This window comes from Salvelinus alpinus, chromosome 6 (genome assembly GCF_045679555.1).
Source record: "Salvelinus alpinus chromosome 6, SLU_Salpinus.1, whole genome shotgun sequence".
Lineage (NCBI taxonomy): Eukaryota > Metazoa > Chordata > Actinopteri > Salmoniformes > Salmonidae > Salvelinus > Salvelinus alpinus.
Window position 1 is genome coordinate 4,180,194 of NC_092091.1, and position 20,499 is coordinate 4,200,692.

Here is a 20,499-nt window from a genome sequence, read left to right on the forward strand (position 1 = left end):
AGGCTGAAAACAGCAGGCCTTGTTGTCCGGTAGCAGGCTGAAAACAGCAGGCCTTGTTGTCCGGTAGCAGGCTGAAAACAGCAGGCCTTGTTGTCCGGTAGCAGGCTGAAAACAGCAGGCCTTGTAGTCCGGTAGCAGGCTGAAAACAGCAGGCCTTGTAGTCCGGTAGCAGGCTGAAAACAGCAGGCCTTGTTGTCCGGTAGCAGGCTGAAAACAGCAGGCCTTGTAGTCCGGTAACAGGCTGAAAACAGCAGGCCTTGTTGTCCGGTAACAGGCTGAAAACAGCAGGCCTTGTAGTCCGGTAGCAGGCTGAAAACAGCAGGCCTTGTTGTCCGGTAGCAGGCTGAAAACAGCAGGCCTTGTAGTCCGGTAACAGGCTGAAAACAGCAGGCCTTGTTGTCCGGTAACAGGCTGAAAACAGCAGGCCTTGTAGTCCGGTAACAGGCTGAAAACAGCAGGCCTTGTAGTCCGGTAGCAGGCTGAAAACAGCAGGCCTTGTTGTCCGGTAGCAGGCTGAAAACAGCAGGCCTTGTAGTCCGGTAGCAGGCTGAAAACAGCAGCCATTTTTGTGATCCACTGTGCATTGTTACCCTTTTCAGAAAATGCTGAATGTGTGGACCAGAGGAAAGTGTTGGCACTGCATTATCAGTAGGGATGGAGCGGGTGACCTAATCTATGGATAGGTGGAGCTAAATTAGAACAGGAATGTACAGTATTATATGACATGATTTGTGTGGTGTGTAACCTTGATATACCTCAGAGTGAGACGGCTTATACCATATACAGTTCAGTGAACTCCGAAAGTATTGGGACAGTGACACACTGTTTTTTCTTGTTGTTTAGGCTCGGTCTGTACTCCAGCACTTTCATTATGACAATTCTGTTGCAAAACGTTTCTTAGACCGGAAGCAAACGGGAACGGAACGGGGTGGAGTTTACCTGAATTTGTCCAATAGAAGCTCTCGTTTCAGATGACTGTTTGACTAATGATTACACACCAGGTTCGCTGAAAAAAACGTGTGCTGTTTTTTCATTTTTTTTATTTGATTAGCGATTGTCAAGGATGCAGTTTATTTTTTTTGTTCAGATTTATATATATTTTTGCAATATGTGATCGATAGGCTAAGAGAGCTTCATACGGTGTTTATTGATTGTGGGGTTTAAATAGCGTGAGAATACAACGTAGGATACAAAATTATTTATATCTCTTATAGGGGCAATAGCCGACTTTGGGTGTAACGATATAATTTTCAATTACAGAAGTATTTCTTCTGCTATTTCTTCTGTTATCAATCATATTTACGTGTTAATAGTATCTTCTGATTACAATTATTATATCTAATATTTTAACTAAATGTAATCTATTAGCTATTAAAATCTAAACGGTATCACATCCGGTCGTGATTGGGAGTCCTATAGGGCGGCGCGCAATTGGCCCAGCGTCGTCCGTCATTGTAAATAAGAATTTGTTCTTGCCTAGTTAAATAAAGGTTAAATAAATAAAACATTTAAAATGTCTAGCAGTCCGGACTGATGGAATGGCTTGTCCTGTACTTTGTAAAAACCCAGAGTACATTGACTGAACGTGCTTTCTAAACATAGCAATGTGAACGCATAAAGGACTCGGGACCACAAAACAGGTGACGTGACCTGGCAAAAGAGTCGAGTCCTCATTCAAAGGCAGTGTGAAAACAGAGTTATTTTTGTTTTACCCCAGGGTTCACTTTAAAGAGGACTGAAATCCCTAAGAATTTAGAGATAAAACACTTAAGTTTACAAAAGTACAAAGTATAAACTGAACCGATTATGCAAAATGTGTTTATAAGTAGAAAAGCGGTAGGATATCTACCATCTTGGCATCGTTCTTTATTTTGTGCTTATGAATTTGAACCCTCATAACATACTGCACAGTCTGCATGTTATCGTTGATACATTACAATAATGTATTGTGCTCTACTATACTGTACTGTCTCCTTGTATCCAATATGGCCCAGCCGTACACATGGTTTCACGCTCTGTTATTAAATAGAGACATCCTGATTCCTCTTGACTCTGGTTCAAATTATTTTTTTGAAAACCTAATATTTTTGTTGCGTTTCTTTGACTCTGCACGCAGTTGTCAGGTTGCTGTTGTTTCTGGAATGTTCTGTCGGTTCCATTGCAACAGACAAGCTCAAATCAAGCCCAGCGAAGTTATTTGAACCCAAGTTTGCTGTTTGTGTACTAGATTCTAGGGGGTATTTAGAAATACCGACGGTATAATTGGTGGGGTGTCGGGGGGGGCTGCATGCTACGCCATTGCTCCAGCTGTTTCATTTGGTTTGCTAACTTGCTCGCTAAGTGTCTAGATGTCAACGTTTAAACGTCATGGTTACAGCAGAGACATTAAATCCCTTCCTGGATCAAGAGGCCTGTTTCCTAAATACACTGAACTAAAATATAAAAACGCAACATGTAAAGTGTTGGTCTCATGTTTCATGAGCTGAAATAAAAGATCCCAGAAATGTTCCATACGCGCAATACGCTCATTTCTCTCATTCTGTGCGCAAATGTGTTTACATCCCTGTTAGTGAGCATTTTCTCCTTTTGCCAAGATAATCCATCCACCTGACAGGTGTGGCATATCAAGAAGCCGATTAAACAGCATGACCATTACATAGGTGCACCTTGTGCTGGGGACAATAAAAGGCCACTCTAAAATGTGCAGTTTTGTCACACAACACAATGCCACAGATGTCTCAAGTTTTGAGGGAGCGTGCAATTAGCATACTGACTGCAGGAACGTCCACCAGAGCTGTTGACAGAGAACGTAATGTTAATTTCTCCACCATGAGCCGGGTCGTTTTAGAGAATTTGAATGCACAGAAATACCGTAACGAGATCCGGAGGCCCATTTTTTTTTTTCTAAAGGTATCTGTAACCAACAGATGCATATCTGTATTCCCAGTCATGTGAAATCCATAGATTAGGACCTAATGAATTGATTTCAATTGACTGATTTTCTTAGATGAACTGTAACTCAGTAAAATCTTTGAAATTGTTGCATGTTGCGTTTTATATTTAGGTTCAGTGTCGTTTTGTGTGTTGAACAACAAAACATTAGTGCCCCTTGTGGGCACATTCGGTAATACCGTATTCCCCGGTATGGTACAGAAACGTTATGCCGGTATATTCTGGATACCACTACTAGATTCATGCCTCAACATCCATAGAGACACACACACACACACACATCAACAGTAGAACAGTAAGCATTGAACACTACAATTACTGCGGCTGCTGGACCAGTGAGAGATACTGAACGAGAACCGGGAAGGAACAACAACTCTATGGTTTACAGGCAATACGTCAGACAGCCTTGGTCCCAGACGGGGAAGCGAACCTGGGTCGCTGGCCTGAAAGACCAACACCCTATGTCTGTCGTGCCAATAGGGTTAACCCACTTGGCGGGAATTGTAACGTGGCTCATATTAGCAAGGATCGCTAAAATATTATGTATAGCATGATAGCAGCTGACTATACAGCACCTACAGACCTGGGACCAGCCTACAGTGGCTATAGAAGCTGACTATACAGCACCTACAGACCTGGGACCAGCCTACAGTGGCTATAGAAGCTGACTATACAGCACCTACAGACCTGGGACCAGCCTACAGTGACTATAGAAGCTGACTATACAGCACCTACAGACCTGGGACCAGTCTACAGTGGCTATAGCAGCTGACTATACAGCATCTACAGATCTGGGACCAGCCTACAGTGGCTATAGAAGCTGACTATACAGCACCTACAGACCTGGGACCAGCCTACAGTGGCTATAGAAGCTGACTATACAGCACCTACAGATCTGGGACCAGCCTACAGTGGCTATAGCAGCTGACTATACAGCACCTACAGACCTGGGACCAGCCTACAGTGGCTATAGAAGCTGACTATACAGCACCTACAGATCTGGGACCAGCCTACAGTGGCTATAGCAGCTGACTATACAGCACCTACAGACCTGGGACCAGTCTACAGTGACTATAGAAGCTGACTATACAGCACCTACAGACCTGGGACCAGCCTACAGTGGCTATAGAAGCTGACTATACAGCACCTACAGACCTGGGACCAGCCTACAGTGGCTATAGAAGCTGACTATACAGCACCTACAGACCTGGGACCAGTCTACAGTGGCTATAGAAGCTGACTATACAGCACCTACAGACCTGGGACCAGCCTACAGTGACTATACAGCACCTACAGACCTGGGACCAGCCTACAGTGGCTATAGAAGCTGACTATACAGCACCTACAGACCTGGGACCAGAATACATTTACAATAAGCCCAACTCTACTGCTGTCATTATGGAATGACAATAAGCCTGGTCCTAGATCTGTTTGTGCTTTAGCCAACTCTACTGCTGTCATTATGGAATGACAATAAGCCTGGTCCCAGATCTGTTTGTGCTTTAGCCAACTCTACTGCTGTCATTATGGAATGACAATAAGCCTGGTCCCAGATCTGTTTGTGCTCTTGCCAACTCTACTGCTGTCATTATGGAATGACAATAAGCCTGGTCCTAGATCTGTTTGTGCTTTAGCCAACTCTACTGCTGTCATTATGGAATGACAATAAGCCTGGTCCCAGATCTGTTTGTGCTTTAGCCAACTCTACTGCTGTCATTATGGAATGACAATAAGCCTGGTCCCAGATCTGTTTGTGCTCTTGCCAACTCTACTGCTGTCATTATGGAATGACAATAAGCCTGGTCCCAGATCTGTTTGTGCTTTAGCCAACTCTACTGCTGTCATTATGGAATGACAATAAGCCTGGTCCCAGATCTGTTTGTGCTCTTGCCAACTTCTACTGCTGTCATTATGGAATGACAATAAGCCTGGTCCCAGATCTGTTTTTGCTCTTGCCAACTCTACTGCTGTCATTATGGAATGACAATAAGCCTGGTCCCAGATCTGTTTGTGCTCTTGCCAACTTCTACTGCTGTCATTATGGAATGACAATAAGCCTGGTCCCAGATCTGTTTGTGCTTTAGCCAACTCTACTTGCGGCTAGCACCCAAGGCTACATTTTATTTACAACTGTAATCTTCCCGTTTAACACTCTAATAAATAACTTCAGAAGTACAGGATGTAAAACAAAAAACGGTCTGTTATATTATATACACACACATCTCCTCTTCAGTGGCATTTAGGTACTGGAGGTCAATACATTGTCTACATCCCAAATCACATCCTATTCCCTATGTAGGGGCACTACTATTCCTTGCTCAAACCTAGTGCACTACATAGGGAATAGGGGGCCATTCGGTACAGGTCCACTCAGTAATAATCGTCGTCCTCCTCGTCTTCCTCAGGCACTGCTTCAAGCTCATTGTTGTCGTCGTCCTCCTCCTCCTCCATGTGGTAGTCTGCAGGACCACTCAGTAATAATCGTCGTCCTCCTCCTCCTCGTCTACCTCAGGCACGGCTTCAAGCTCATTGTTGTCGTCATCCTCCTCCTCCTCTTCCTCCTCTTCTTCCTCCTCCTCCTCCTCTTCTATGCGGTAGTCTACAGGACCACTCAGCAGCAGTTTGGTCTGGTTGATCGCTGCTTCGTCATCCAGGTTCAGAGGAACCTGCAGGGAACAGGAGGTGAGGTTATTAGATAAAGGGGTGTGTGTGTGTGTGTGTGTGTGTGACAGACGTGTGTGTGACAGACGTGTGTGTGACAGACGTGTGTGTGTGTGTGTGTGTGTGACAGACGTGTGTGTGTGTGTGTGTGTGTGTGTGTGTGTGTGTGTGTGTGTGTGTGACAGACGTGTGTGTGACAGACGTGTGTGTGTGTGTGTGTGTGTGTGTGTGACAGACGTGTGTGTGTGTGTGACAGACGTGTGTGTGTGTGTGTGCAGTACCTCAGGACTGGCAGGTTGTGAAGGACCTTCGTCTGTCTGAGCGTTGATGATGGACTTTAGGGCCCCTTCTTCAAACTAAAAAGAAAAAAGGGATAGACAGTCATATAGATGACATTACCCATCATTACTCAGGAGGGATAGTAACATCGGGTACCGGTACCCTGAGTTATCATTCCACTCCTTGACATGCTAAACATGTTGAACATGACAGGGTACATGAAGTGGAATGTTAGGTTCTGGATTCCAGGTTAGTTGGGCCTGTTTGAAAAGGGTTAACAAGCATCCTTCTCAACTAACATGGTCTGATAGGTTAAAAACCGAAAAGGTCTCACCTCATAGATCAAGACAAAAGGAGATGATTGTGGACTACAGGAAAAAGAGGACCGAGCACGCCCCCATTCTCATCGACGGGACTGCAATGGAACAGGTTGAGAGCTTCAAGTTCCTTGGTGTCCACATCAACAACAAACTAGAATGGTCCAAACACACCATGACAGTCGTGAAGCGGGAACGACAAAACCTATTCCCCCTCAGGAGACTGAAAAGATTTGGCATGGGTCCTCAGATCCTCAAAAAGGTTCTACAGCTGCACCATCGAGAGCATCCTGACTGGTTGCATCACTGCCTGGTATGGCAACTGCTCAGCCTCCGACCACAAGGCGGAGGGGCTGCAGCGTAGCCTAGTGGTTGGAGCGTTGGACTAGTAACCGAAAGGTTGCAAGATCGAATCCCCGAGCTGACAAGGTACAAATCTGTCGTTCTGCCCCTGAACAAGGCAGTTAACCCACTGTTCCTAGAACGTCATTGAAAATAAGAATTTGTTCTTAACTAAATAAAAGGTAAAAACTAAAAAAAAGTACTACAGAGGGTAGTGTGAACGGCCCAGTACATCACTGGGGCCAAGCTTCCTGCCATCCAGGACCTCGATACCAGGCGGTGTCAGAGGAAGGCCCTAAAAATTGTCAAAGACTCCAGCCACCCTAGTCAGACTGTTCTCTCTGCTACCGCACAGGTACCGGAGCGCCAAGTCTAGGTCCAAGAGGCTTCTAAACAGCTTCTTTTCCCCAAGCCATAAGACTCCTGAACATCTAGTCGAATGGCAACCCAGACCTTTCGCATTGACGAATAAAATACCTATTCAGCCATGAAGTGGGACCCCTGATTTCATCTAGCCAGCCTTGTCAGATCAGTGATTACTCAAGAACTTGCCCACTCAAGAAAAAGCTTCAAACTGTAACCAGTGCCTGGAACCTGGTTCAGGTTATCAGTCAACCTACCAGGGTATTTACAAACAGCACAGGAGTTAAATCATCAACATGTATTGATCACATCTTTACTAACGCTGCAGAAATGAGCTCTAAAACAGTATCCAAATCCATAGGATGTACTGATCACAATATAGTAGCCATATCTAGGAAAACCAAAGTTACAAAGCCTGGACCTCATATAGTGTATAAGAGGTCACACAATACGTTTTGTAGTGATTCCTATGTTGTTGATGTAAATAATATTTGTTGGTCCGAGGTGTGTAATGAGGAGCAAACAGACACTGCACTTGACACATTTATGAACTTCCTCATCCCAGTTACTAATAAGCATGGGGTTTATTATGGATCCCCATTAGTTCCTGTTGCCAAGGCAGCAGCAGCTACTACTAGATGCTGGAACATTGCTGCGGGGACATTAAGAAAATGACTGTAAAACTGTTAAATCCCCGTGGATTGATGAGGAATTGAAAAATGTTATGACTGAGGGGTATGAGGCAATAGGAATGGCAAATACAGGACCTGACTCTGGGACCCCTTGACTTTTCCCAAATTTTATTAGTTTACAGTCTTATTCTAACATTGATTAAAATAGTTTTTTCCACCTTATCAACCCCATAATGACAAAGCAAAAACAGGATGTTAGACATTTTTAATAAATAAAAAAAACAAAAAAACAGATATTACATAGATAGCCATACATACTACATTTACATAAGTATTCAGACCCTTTACTCAGTACTTTGTTAAAGCACCTTTGGCAGCGATTACAGCCTTGAGTCTTCTTGGGTATGACGTTACAAGCTTGGCACACCTGTATTTGGGGGAGTTTCTCCCATTTCTTCTCTGCAGATCCTCTCAAGCTCTGTCAGGTTGGATGGGGAGTGTCGCTGCACAGCTATTTTCAGGACTCTCCAGAGATGTTCGATTGGGTTCAAGTCAGGGCTCTGGGTGGGGTACTCAAGGACATTCAGAGACTTGTCCCGAAGCCACTCCTGCGTTGCCTTGGCTGTGTGCTTAGGGTCGTTGTCCTGTTGGAAGGTGAACCTTTGCCCCAGTCTGAGCCCCTGAGCGCTCTGGAGCAGGTTTTCATCAAGGATCTCTCTGTACGTTCATCTTTGCCTCGTTCCAGACTAGTCTCCCAGTCCCTGCCACTGAAAAACATCCCCACAGCATGACGCTGCCACCACCATGCTTCACCGTAGGGATGGTGCCAGGTTTCCTCTAGAAGTGACGCCTGGCATTCAGGCCAAAGAGTTCAATCTTGGTTTCATCAGACCAGAAAATCTTGTTTCTCATGGTCTGAGAGTCTTTAGGTGCCTTTTGGCAAACTCCTAGCGGGCTGTCATGTGCCTTTTACTGAGGAGTGGCTTCCGTCTGGCCACTCTACCATAAAGCCCTGATTGGTGGAGTGCTACAGAGATGGTTGTCCTTCTGGAAGGTTCTCCCATCTCCACAGAGGAACTCTGGAGCTCTGTCAGAGTGACCATCGGGTTCTTGGCCACCTCCCTGACCAAGGCCCTTCTCTCCAGATTGCTCAGTTTGGCCGGGCGGTCAGCTCTAGGAAGAGTCTTGGTGGTTCCAAACTTCCTCCATTTAAGAATGATGGAGGCCTCTGTGTTCTTGGGGACCTTCAATGCTGCAGACATTTTTTTGGTACCCTTCCCCAGATCTGTGCCTCGACACAATCCTGTCTCTGAGCTCTACGGACAATTCCTTCAACCTCTTGGTTTGGTTTTTGCTCTGACATGCACTGTCAACTGCGGGACCTTATATAGACACGTGTGTTTCCAAACCATGTCCAATCAATTTAATTTACCACAAGTGGACTCAAATGAAGTTGTAGAAACATCTCAAGGATGATCAATGGAAACAGGATGCACCTGAGCTCAATTTCTAGTCTCATAGCAAGGGTCTGAATACTTATGTAAATAAGGTATTTCAGTTTTTTTTTCTTCCCATAAATTTGCACAAATTTCTAAAAACCTGTTTTCGCTTTGTCATTACGGGGTATTGTGTGTAAATAGCTAAGGAGTAAAAAAAAAAAAAACATTTTAGAACAAGGCTGTAACGTAACACAATGTGGAAAAAGCCAAGGGGTCTGAATACTTTCCGAAGGCTCTTTAAGTCTAGCTGTACAACCGATTGGCAAATGTACTGCAAATTGAGAAATCACGTGACTAAACTTAATAAAAAGAAGAAACTACACTATGAAACAAAGATAAATGACGTACAGAATGATAGTAAAAAGCTTTGGAGCACCTTAAATTACATTTTGGGCAAAAAAGACAAACTCAGCTCCATCATTCATTGAATCAGATGGCTCATTCATCACAAAAGCCTCTGATATTACCAACTACTTTAATGATTTTTTCATTGCTAAGATTAGCAAACTTAGACATGACATGCCAGCAACAAACGCTGACACTACACATCCAAGTATATCTGACCAATTTATGAAAAGGCAAGAGTTGTAATTTTTAATTCCATAAAGTGAGTGTGGAAGAGTTTTTAAATGTTTTATCTATAAACAATGACAAGCCACCGGGGTCTGACAACTTGGATGGAGAATAACTGGGGATAATAGCAGACGATATTGCCACTCCTATTTGTCATTTTTCAATCTAAGCCTACAAGAAAGTGTGTGCCCTCAGGCCTGGAGGGAAGCAAAAGTAAGCCCCCTTTACTGGCTCAAATAGCCGACCAAATCAGCCTGTTACCAACCCTTAGTAAACTTTTTGGGGGGGGGAATGGTGTCTGACCAGATACAATGTCATTGTACAGTAAACAAATTGAAAACAGACTTTCAGCATGCTTATAGGGAAGGACATTCAACAAGCACAGCACTTACACAAATGACTGATGATTGGCTGAGATTGTGGGGGCTGTTTTGTTAGACTTTAGTGCGGCTTTTGACATTATCAATCATAGTCTGCTGCTGGAAAAACGTATGTGTTATGGCTTTACACCCCCTGCTATAATGTGGATGAAGAGTTACTTGTATAACAGAACACAGAGGGTGTTCTTTAATGGAAGCCTCTCCAACATAATCCAGGTAGAAGCAGGAATTCCCCAGGGCAGCTGTCTAGGACCCTTACTTTTTTCAATTTTTACTAATGACCTGCCACTGGCTCTAAGTAAAGCCAGTGTGTCTATGTATGTGGATGACTCATAACTCGACACGACAGCTACTACAGCGAGTGAAATGACTGCAACACTTACAGTTTCAGAATGTGTGGCAAGAAATAAGTTAGTCCTAAATAAACCAAAAGTATGTGGACACCCCTTCAAATTAGTGGATTTTGCTATTTTAGCCACACCAGTTGCTGACAGATGTATAAAATTGAGCACACAGCCATGACATCTCCATAGACAACAATTGGCAGTAGAATGGCCTTACTGAAGAGCTAAGTGACTTTTAACATGGCACTGTCATAGGATGCCACCTTTTCAACAAGTCAGATCGTCAAATGTCTTCCCTGCTAGAGCTTCCCCGGTCAACTGTAAGTGCTGTTATTGTGAAGTGGAAACGTCTAGGAGCAACAACGGCTCAGCCGTGAAGTGGTAGGCCACACAAGCTCACAGAATGGGACGGCCGAGTGCTGAAGAGTGTGGTTGCAACACTCACAAGAGTTCCAACGTCAGCACAAGAACCGTTCACTGGGAGCTTCATGAAATGGGTTTCCATGGCCGAGCAGCCGCACACAAGCCTAAGATCACCATGCACAATGCCAAGGTTAGGCTGGATTGGTGTAAAGCTTGCCACCATTGGACTCTGGAGCAGTGGAAATGCGTTCTCTGGAATGATGAATCACTCTTCACCATCTGGCAGTCCGACGGACTAATCTGGGTTTGGCGAATGGCAGGAGAACGCTACCTGCCTCAGTGCATAGTGCCAACTGTAAAGTTTGGTGGAGGAGGAATAATGGTCTGGGGCTGTTTTTCATGGTTCGGGCCCCTTAGTTCCAATGAAGGAAAATCTTAACGCTACAGCATACAATGACATTCTAGAAGATTCTGTGCTTCCAACTTTGTGGCAACAGTTTGAGGAAGGCCCTTTCCTGTTTCAGCATGACAATGCCCCCCGTGCACTAAGCGAAGTCCATACAGAAATGGTTTGTCGAGATCGGTGTGGAAGAACTTGACTGGCCTGCACAGTGCCCTGAACTCAACCCCATCGAACACCTTTGAGATAAATTGGAACACCGACCGCGAGCCAGGCCTAATCGGCCAACATCAGTGCCTGACCTCACTAATGCCATTGTGGCTGAATCGAAGCAAGTCCCCGCAGCAATGTTCCAGCATCTAGTAGTAGCTGCTGCTGCCTTGGCAACAGGAACTAATGGGGATCCATAATAAACCCCAGGAAGAGTAGCTGCTGCCTTGGCAGGAACTAATGGGGATCCATAATAAACCCCAGGAAGAGTAGCTGCTGCCTTGGCAGGAACTAATGGGGATCCATAATAAACCCCAGGAAGAGTAGCTGCTGCCTTGGCAGGAACTAATGGGGATCCATAATAAACCCCAGGAAGAGTAGCTGCTGCCTTGGCAACAGGAACTAATGGGGATCCATAATAAACCCCAGGAAGAGTAGCTGCTACCTTGGCAGGTACTAATGGAGATCCATAATAAATCCCAGGAAGAGTAGCTGCTGCCTTGGCAGGAACTAATGGGGATCCATAATAAACCCCAGGAAGAGTAGCTGCTGCCTTGGCAGGAACTAATGGGGATCCATAATAAACACCAGGAAGAGTAGCTGCTGCCTTGGCAGGAACTAACGGGCATCCATAATAAACCCCAGGAAGAGTAGCTGCTGCCTTGGCAACAGGAACTAATGGGGATCCATAATAAACCCCAGGAAGAGTAGCTGCTGTCTTGGCAGGAACTAATGGGGATCCATAATAAACCCCAGGAAGAGTAGCTGCTGCCTTGGCAGGAACTAATGGGGATCCGTAATAAACCCCAGGAAGAGTAGCTGCTGCTTTGGCAACAGGAACTCATGGGCATCCATAATAAACCCCAGGAAGAGTAGCTGCTGCCTTGGCAGGAACTAATGGGCATCCATAATAAACACCAGGAAGAGTAGATGCTGCCTTGGCAACAGGAACTCATGGGGATCCATAATAAACCCCAGGAAGAGTAGCTGCTGCCTTGGCAACAGGAACTAATGGGGATCCATAATAAACCCCAGGAAGAGTAGCTGCTGTCTTGGCAGGAACGAATGGGGATCCATAATAAACCCCAGGAAGAGTAGCTGCTGCCTTGGCAACAGGAGCTAATGGGGATCCATAATAAACCCCAGGAAGAGTAGCTGCTGCCTTGGCAGGAACTAATGGGGATCCATAATAAACCACAGGAAGAGTAGCTGCTGCCTTGGCAGGAACTAATGGGGATCCATAATAAACCCCAGGAAGAGTAGCTGCTGCCTTGGCAACAGGAACTAATGGGGATCCATAATAAACCCCAGGAAGAGTAGCTGCTGCCTTGGCAGGAACTAATGGGGATCCATAATAAACCCCAGGAAGAGTAGCTGCTGCCTTGGCAACAGGAGCTAATGGGGATCCATAATAAACCCCAGGAAGAGTAGCTGCTGCCTTGGCAGGAACTAATGGGGATCCATAATAAACCCCAGGAAGAGTAGCTGCTGCCTTGACAGGAACTAATGGGGATCCATAATAAACCCCAGGAAGAGTAGCTGCTGCCTTGGCAACAGGAACTAATGGGGATCCATAATAAATACAAATACAATAAATACTTGAAGGAGGGAAGGATGCCATAGAAAGTAGCTGTACCTTGAGTCTGTTGAGCTGGTCCTGCAGCATAACTTTAATCTTTAGGAGAGTCTCCTCCTCCTTCTTCAGCTCCTGTAGACGACTCAACATGGTGTCTGGTGGAGTTAGACCATTCCTAAATACTGAGAGACGTTCAGTTATTAGTGTAACAGTGTTGCTTCCGTCACTCTCCTCGCCCCCCAAACCTTGGACTTTGAACCAGAGTTCCCTATGAACAACAACAAGTCACCCCTCGAAGCGTCGTTAACCTATCGCTCCTCAGAAAAGCTACAGCAATTTTTTGGCAGAGCAAGAGGGAAACAACTACTTCAAGGTCTCAGAGCGAGTGATGTCACTGGTTGAAATGGAACTAGCGCGCACCGCCGCTAACTAGCTAGCCGTTTCGCACCAGTTGCATTAGTATTTATCTTCAGCTCTGGTAGTGGACTTGTCCTGATGTCCTGTGGGTTCAGAGAGACAGACAGACAGGCAAATACAGCAGGCTATATTAGTAAACTCACTATAATAGGGCTCCCGAGTGACGCAGCGGTCTAAGGCACTGCATCTCAGTGCCAGAGGCGTCACTACAGACCCTGGTTTGATTCCAGGCTGTATCACAACCGGCCGTGATTAGGAGTCCCATAGGGCGGCGCACAATTGGCCCAGCGACGTCCAGGACCGGGGTAGTCCGACATTGTAAATAAGAATTTGTTAACTGACTTGCCTAGTTAAATAATACAACATATGTTGGCTTTAGCAAACTTACTGTAGCGATTTGTCTACCTAGTTTAGTAAACTCAACTCCATCCATATTACAGGGATCTAAACTAGAGCTAATTGGCTCCCCACATTCTGTCATGATCATGAACTTCCTGGCTGGTTGAGTACAGAAGATAGCATTAGCTGTTCGGGTTTATATTGATCAGGGATGTGCTGCATCTAGTCAAGTTAGATAAGCTAACCCTTCGCCAACACATTACAAATCACTCTGTAGTAGTGATATACGTTTGATACCGGAGCTGAGACATGCGTTGAAATCGGTAAGCAACCAACTTCGAAGCAGTGTGCCAATATCTCAACGTCTTCATTCAAAGACTCAATCATGGACACTCTTACTGACAGTTGTGGCTGCTTCGCATGATGTATTGTTGTCTCTACCTTCTTGACCTTTGTGCTGTTGTCTGTGCCCAATAATGTTTGTACCATGTTTTGTGCTGCTGTCATGTTGTGTTGCTACCATGTTGTTGTCATGTTGTGTTGCTACCGTGCTGTGTTGTCATGTGTTGCTGCCTTGCTATGTTATCTTAGGTCTCTCTTTATGTGGTGTTGTCTCTCTTGTCATGATGTGTATTTTGTCCTATATTTTTATTAAGAAATATAATTTTTAATACCCCGTCCCCGCAGGAGGCCTTTTTGGTAGGCCGTCATTGTAAATAAGAATTTGTTCTTAACTGACTATCACTTTATCAGAAGTACGTCACGAATGACGTCCCAAGCGTCGTTTGATCACGTGGTTTTTCAAACCGGGTGTCGCAAAATGCCACTGATTTCCGACCTCTGCTGTACACCGTACTGTTTAGATTTTACCGAAACACTTTCGCCTGACCGGTAGCTAGTTTAGCAGGTAGAGGGAACATTCAGGGACGTGAGCGTAACGTTATATGGCACACTATTTAGATTTTTAAAATATGTTTTATCCCCTTTTGCACGGTTGTTCAAATAATTAGTTTTATTTAGTATACGCGTCTGTCTTAAGCATCCTAAATAATGCCATAGATTCCGTTTTTTGAAAAATAAAAATTTGAAACATGATGCAAATCTGGTTTTCTAACTGATTATATGCTGCTATAGCCAACGACTTACCGCTGTATCACGGTGTTATAATGAAAACGGATTTTAAAAAATGACCTCTGTCACTAAATGTGCATTGTGAACAGATAACGGTAATTAAGCTCTTGATTATTGAACTGTTTTCCGGCACAATTTGGTGAAAGCGTCGAAGCCTTCACTTCAGAAAGCCTCCGTTTCCCATTTTACTCCGTCGAGGGAGGTGGCTAGCTAATGCTGTTCTTTATTGGTTTTTACGTTCCCATTTGTCAACGTTTATACAACATTATATCTAAAACGTGTTAAAATAACATCCCCTCTGCAGCAAATTCAATCAGGAAAAATAATAAACGTCACATAACACTATCATTTAACGTTGTCTTAAGATAGCTAGCTAATATGCTACCAACAACCTCAGCTTTGTCAAATCATCCACAATAGCTTTCTATATATTTCACAAACCTTCACAAAAAAATGTTCGTTTGTGTATCTCCTCTTTGCAGCAAATACAAGACCACTTGCAGGCTAGCTACGTGCACATTGATGGATAACTAGCCAGCTAACGTAAGCTAATAAATTAATGTCATATTTGAATGACACACCAACAGCGTTACGTTATAACAGTCTAGTTTACCGTACCGCTGATGATAAAATGCTACTCGTTAATGTTGTTGTAGCCTCCGTTGTTCATTCACGTGGTTTCCTTCCGCACATTTCCGGGTTTACTTTCCGCCCACAACTCAACCGTTTGATGTGATCCTTTAGCGCCGCGTTGTGGTCTCCTACAACATTACACACACACGGGATCTTCAGGTTAGGTAGGCTGATTGTAGATGATGATGATGACAAAGTCGTTTTTTTAATAAAATGATTCATAATGTTATAAAATTATCAACATTAGATTATCTCTGATGAAAATGTGCCCTACAAGCAAACATCGAAAAGACAAAAGACATCACAAATGCTATTATGCATCGCGTTGCTAAGGACATGCTACCAATTAGCACAGTAGAAAAGGAAGGTTTTAAGAGGCTTATCAATTTAATTGACCCCAAATACGTGTTCCCTGGCCGCAAACAATAATTTTACGTGTAGCTCACATAATAAAAAAAAATGCTACCTTTATTTAACTAGAGAAGTCAGTTAGGCTATCATTGTAAATAAGAAGTTGTTCCTATCGGGGAACAGCCTTGTTCAGGGGCAGAACGACAGATTTTTACCTTGTCAGCTCGGGGATTCGATCTAGCAACCTTCCGGTACTGGCCCAACGCTCTAACCACTAGGCTACCTGCTGGTTACTGGCCCAACGCTCTAACCACTAGGCTACCTGCTGGTTACTGGCCCAACGCTCTAACCACTAGGCTACCTGCTGGTTACTGGCCCAACGCTCTAACCACTAGGCTACCTGCTGGTTACTGGCCCAACGCTCTAACCACTAGGCTACCTGCTGGTTACTGGCCCAACGCTCTAACCACTAGGCTACTGCTGGTTACTGGCCCAACGCTCTAACCACTAGGCTACCTGCTGGTTACTGGCCCAACGCTCTAACCACTAGGCTCCCTGCCGCTCCCTAGTGGTTGGTTTTGTTAGTGAAGCTGCTCTCTGTTAGTGAAGCTGCTCTCTGTAAGTGAAGCTGCTTTCTGTAAGTGACGCTACTGTCTGTTAGTGAAGCTGCTCTCTGTTAGAGGTGCGTCACTTCCTGTTGAATCTGCAGACGTGTTGCTGTGCGTTTTGTTGCTGTGCGTTTTGCTGTTTTGCTGACAACTTTACGTTTTTTTGTTTTGTTTTTGTTTTTAATTACCGTTTATATTTTTAGTTTTTTTCCATCGCAACTTTTTTCCCTCATTCAACTTTTTCACTCCGGACGCTTTATCTGGACATGGTTCGTCAACACCTTCAACAGCCGAAGCTAAGTAGTAACATTAACATGATGTCTTCTAATTGCAGTCGCTGTACTCATAATATACAGGAGAACGATCGCCTTACGGCGAGAATAGCTGTGCTACAAGCCCAGCTTCAGACGCAATCGTTAGGCAAGGGTAATTTCAGTGTAGGAAAGGAAGAAACAGCGTCTGTGCCACCAGTAAGTACAGATAGTAACGTTAGTATAAATCCCCCCGCACAGTCCCCGCAGCCGGACAACTTTCTCATGGCTTCTGGAGGGAAATGCTGTTGGAATGCTCAACCGGTGTCGCTCATTCAGCCGACAGAAACTTTCAACCGGTTCTCCCCATTATGTAGCGAGTCGGAGTCTGAGTCTGAGTCTTCTCTTGTCTCTACTCCTCCCGTTACGGGGTCTGAGACGCCGAAGGCTCCCACCATTAGCTCTGACAAATTGAAAACCCTAGTCATTGGCGACTCCATTACCCGCAGTATTAGACTTAAAGCAAATCACCCAGCGATCATACACTGTTTACCAGGGGGCAGGGCTACCGACGTTAAGGCTAATCTAAAGATGGTGCTGGCTAAAGCTAAATCTGGCGAGTGTAGAGAGTATAGAGATATTGTTATCCACGTCGGCACCAACGATGTTAGGATGAAACAGTCAGAGGTCACCAAGTGCAACATAGCTTCAGCGTGTAAATCAGCTAGAAAGATGTGTCGGCATCGAGTAATTGTCTCTGGCCCCCTCCCAGTTAGGGGGAGTGACGAGCTCTACAGCAGAGTCTCAGCACTCAATCGCTGGTTGAAAACTGTTTTCTGCCCCTCCCAAAAGATAGAATTTGTAGATAATTGGCCCTCTTTCTGGGACTCACCCACAAACAGGACCAAGCCTGACCTGCTGAGGAGTGACGGACTCCATCCTAGCTGGAGGGGTGCTCTCATCTTATCTACCAACATAGACAGGGCTCTAACTCCTCTAGCCCCACAATGAAATAGGGTGCAGGCCAGGCAGCAGGCTGTTAGCCAACCTGCCAGCTTAGTGGAGTTTGCCAATAGCACAGTCAGTGTAGTCAGCTCAGCCATACCCATTGAGACTGTGTCTGTGCCTCGACCTAGGTTGGGCAAAACTAAACATGGCGGTGTTCGCCTTAGCAATCTTATTAGGATAAAGACCTCCTCCATTCCTGCCATCATTGAAAGAGATCGTGATACCTCACATCTCAAAATAGGGTTACTTAATGTTAGATCCCTCACTTCAAAGGCAGTCATAGTCAATGAACTAATCACTGATCATAATCTTGATGTGATTGGCCTGACTGAAACATGGCTTAAGCCTGATGAATTTACTGTGTTAAATGAGGCCTCACCTCCTGGTTACACTAGTGACCATATCCCCCGTGCATCCCGCAAAGGCGGAGGTGTTGCTAACATTTACGATAGCAAATTTCAATTTACAAAAAAAAAAATGGCGTTTTCGTCTTTTGAGCTTCTAGTCATGAAATCTATGCAGCCTACTCAATCACTTTTTTATAGCTACTGTTTACAGGCCTCCTGGGCCATATACAGCGTTCCTCTCTGAGTTTCCTGAATTCCTATCAGACCTTGTAGTCATAGCAGATCATATTCTAATTTTTGGTGATTTTAATATTCACATGGAGAAGTCCACAGACCCACTCCAAAAGTCTTTCGGAGCCATTATCGACTCAGTGGGTTTTGTCCAACATGTCTCTGGACCTACTCACTGCCACAGTCATACTCTGGACCTAGTTTTGTCCCATGGAATAAATGTTGTAGATCTTAATGTTTTTCCACATAATCCTGGACTATCGGACCACCATTTTATTACGTTTGCAATCGCAACAAATAATCTGCTCAGACCCCAACCAAGGAGCATCAAAAGTCGTGCTATAAATTCTCAGACAACACAAAAATTCCTTGATGCCCTTCCAGACTCCTTCTGCCTACCCAAGGACGTCAGAGGACAAAAATCAGTTAACCACCTAACTGAGGAACTCAATTTAACCTTGCGCAATACCCTAGATGCAGTTGCACCCCTAAAAACGAAAAACATTTGTCATAAGAAACTAGCTCCCTGGTATACAGAAAATACCCGAGCTTTGAAGCAAGCTTCCAGGAAATTGGAACGGAAATGGCGCCACACCAAACTGGAAGTCTTCCGACTAGCTTGGAAAGACAGTACCGTGCAGTACCGAAGAGCCCTCACTGCTGCTCGCTCATCCTACTTTTCCAACTTAATCGAGGAAAATAAGAACAATCCAAAATTTCTTTTTGATACTGTTGCGAAACTAACTAAAAAGCAGCATTCCCCAAGAGAGGATGGCTTTCACTTCAGCAGTAATAAATTCATGAACTTCTTTGAGGAAAAGATCATGACCATTAGAAAGCAAATTACGGACTCCTCTTTGAATCTGCGTATTCCTCCAGGGCTTAGCTGTCCTGGATCTGCACAGCTCTGCGAGGGCCTGGGATCGGGAGAGACACTTAAGTGTTTTAGTACTATATCTCTTGACACAATGATGAAAATAATCATGGCCTCTAAACCTTCAAGCTGCATACTGGATCCTATTCCTACTAAACTGCTGAAGGAGCTGCTTCCTGTGTTTGGCCCTCCTATGTTGAACATAATAAACAGCTCTCTATCCACCGGATGTGTACCAAACTCACTAAAAGTGGCAGTGATAAAGCCTCTCTTGAAAAAGCCAAACCTTGACCCGGAAAATATAAAAAACTATCGGCCTATATCGAATCTTCCATTCCTCTCAAAGATTTTAGAAAAAGCTGTTGCGCAGCAACTCACTGCCTTTCTGAAGACAAATAATGTATACGAAATGCTTCAGTCTGGTTTTAGACCCCATCATAGCACTGAGACTGCACTTGTGAAGGTGGTAAATGACCTTTTAATGGCGTCAGACCGAGGCTCTGCATCTGTCCTCGTGCTACTAGACCTTAGTGCTGCCTTTGACACCATCGATCACCACATTCTTTTGGAGAGACTGGAAACCCAAATTGGTCTACACGGACAAGTTCTGGCCTGGTTTAGATCTTACCTGTCGGAAAGATATCAGTTTGTCTCTGTGAATGGTCTGTCCTCTGACAAATCAACTGTACATTTCGGTGTTCCTCAAGGTTCCGTTTTAGGACCACTATTGTTTTCACTATATATTTTACCTCTTGGGGATGTTATTCGAAAACATAATGTTAACTTTCACTGCTATGCGGATGACACACAGCTGTACATTTCAATGAAACATGGTGAAGCCCCAAAATTGCCCTCGCTAGAAGCCTGTGTTTCAGACATAAGGAAGTGGATGGCTGAAAACTTTCTACTTTTAAACTCGGACAAAACAGAGATGCTTGTTCTAGGTCCCAAGAAACAAAGAGATCTTCTGTTAAATCTGACAATTCATCTTGATGGTTGTAAAGTCGTCTCAAATAAAACTGTGAAGGACCTCGGCGTTACTCTTGACCCTGATCTCTCTTTTGACGAACATATCAAGACTGTTTCAAGGACAGCTTTTTTCCATCTACGTAACATTGCAAAAATCAGAAATTTTCTGTCCAAAAATGATGCAGAAAAATTAATCCATGCATTTGTTACTTCTAGGTTAGACTACTGCAATGCTCTACTTTCCGGCTACCCGGATAAAGCACTAAATAAACTTCAGTTAGTGCTAAATACGGCTGCTAGAATCCTGACTAGAACCAAGAAATTTGATCACATTACTCCAGTGCTAGCTTCCCTACACTGGCTTCCTGTTAAGGCAAGGGCTGATTTCAAGGTTTTACTGTTAACCTATAAAGCGTTACATGGGCTTGCTCCTACCTATCTTTCCGAGT

At 44.4% G+C, this 20,499-nt stretch overlaps 1 protein-coding gene across 6 annotated transcripts; it reads right to left on the reverse strand.

The window, feature by feature from the left end:
• Window positions 1-1,846: 1,846 nt before the first annotated feature.
• snapc5 (small nuclear RNA activating complex, polypeptide 5) lies at window positions 1,847-15,504 on the reverse strand. 6 transcript variants are annotated; one of them, XR_011675481.1, is made up of 5 exons: window positions 15,220-15,463; window positions 12,952-13,073; window positions 5,895-5,969; window positions 4,977-5,618; window positions 1,847-4,911 (listed from the first exon to the last, which is right to left on the reverse strand). XR_011675481.1 is itself a non-coding variant. In XM_071405160.1 (4 exons), the coding sequence occupies exons 2-4, from the start codon at window positions 13,039-13,041 to the stop codon at window positions 5,424-5,426; spliced, it is 360 nt and encodes a 119-aa protein (XP_071261261.1). In that variant the 5' UTR covers window positions 13,042-13,073; window positions 15,397-15,504; the 3' UTR covers window positions 1,847-5,423. The 6 variants fall into 6 exon arrangements, 4 of the variants coding, with proteins under 4 accessions (XP_071261261.1, XP_071261263.1, XP_071261262.1 ...); XR_011675480.1 differs by having other exon boundaries at window positions 1,847-4,203; window positions 4,243-5,618; XM_071405160.1 differs by having other exon boundaries at window positions 1,847-5,618; window positions 15,397-15,504.
• Between the last annotated feature and the right edge of the window lie 4,995 nt (window positions 15,505-20,499).

Bases quoted from the DNA above. Each gene is read 5' to 3' on its own strand.
- snapc5 (XM_071405160.1), bottom strand. From the start codon at position 13,041: ATGTTGAGTCGTCTACAGGAGCTGAAGAAGGAGGAGGAGACTCTCCTA. The intron at 5,970-12,951 runs GTACAGCTACTT...TTTTCTTTTTAG, and splicing joins ACCAGCTCAACAGACTCAAG to TTTGAAGAAGGGGCCCTAAA. The intron at 5,619-5,894 runs GTACTGCACACA...TGTTCCCTGCAG, and splicing joins CACAACCTGCCAGTCCTGAG to GTTCCTCTGAACCTGGATGA.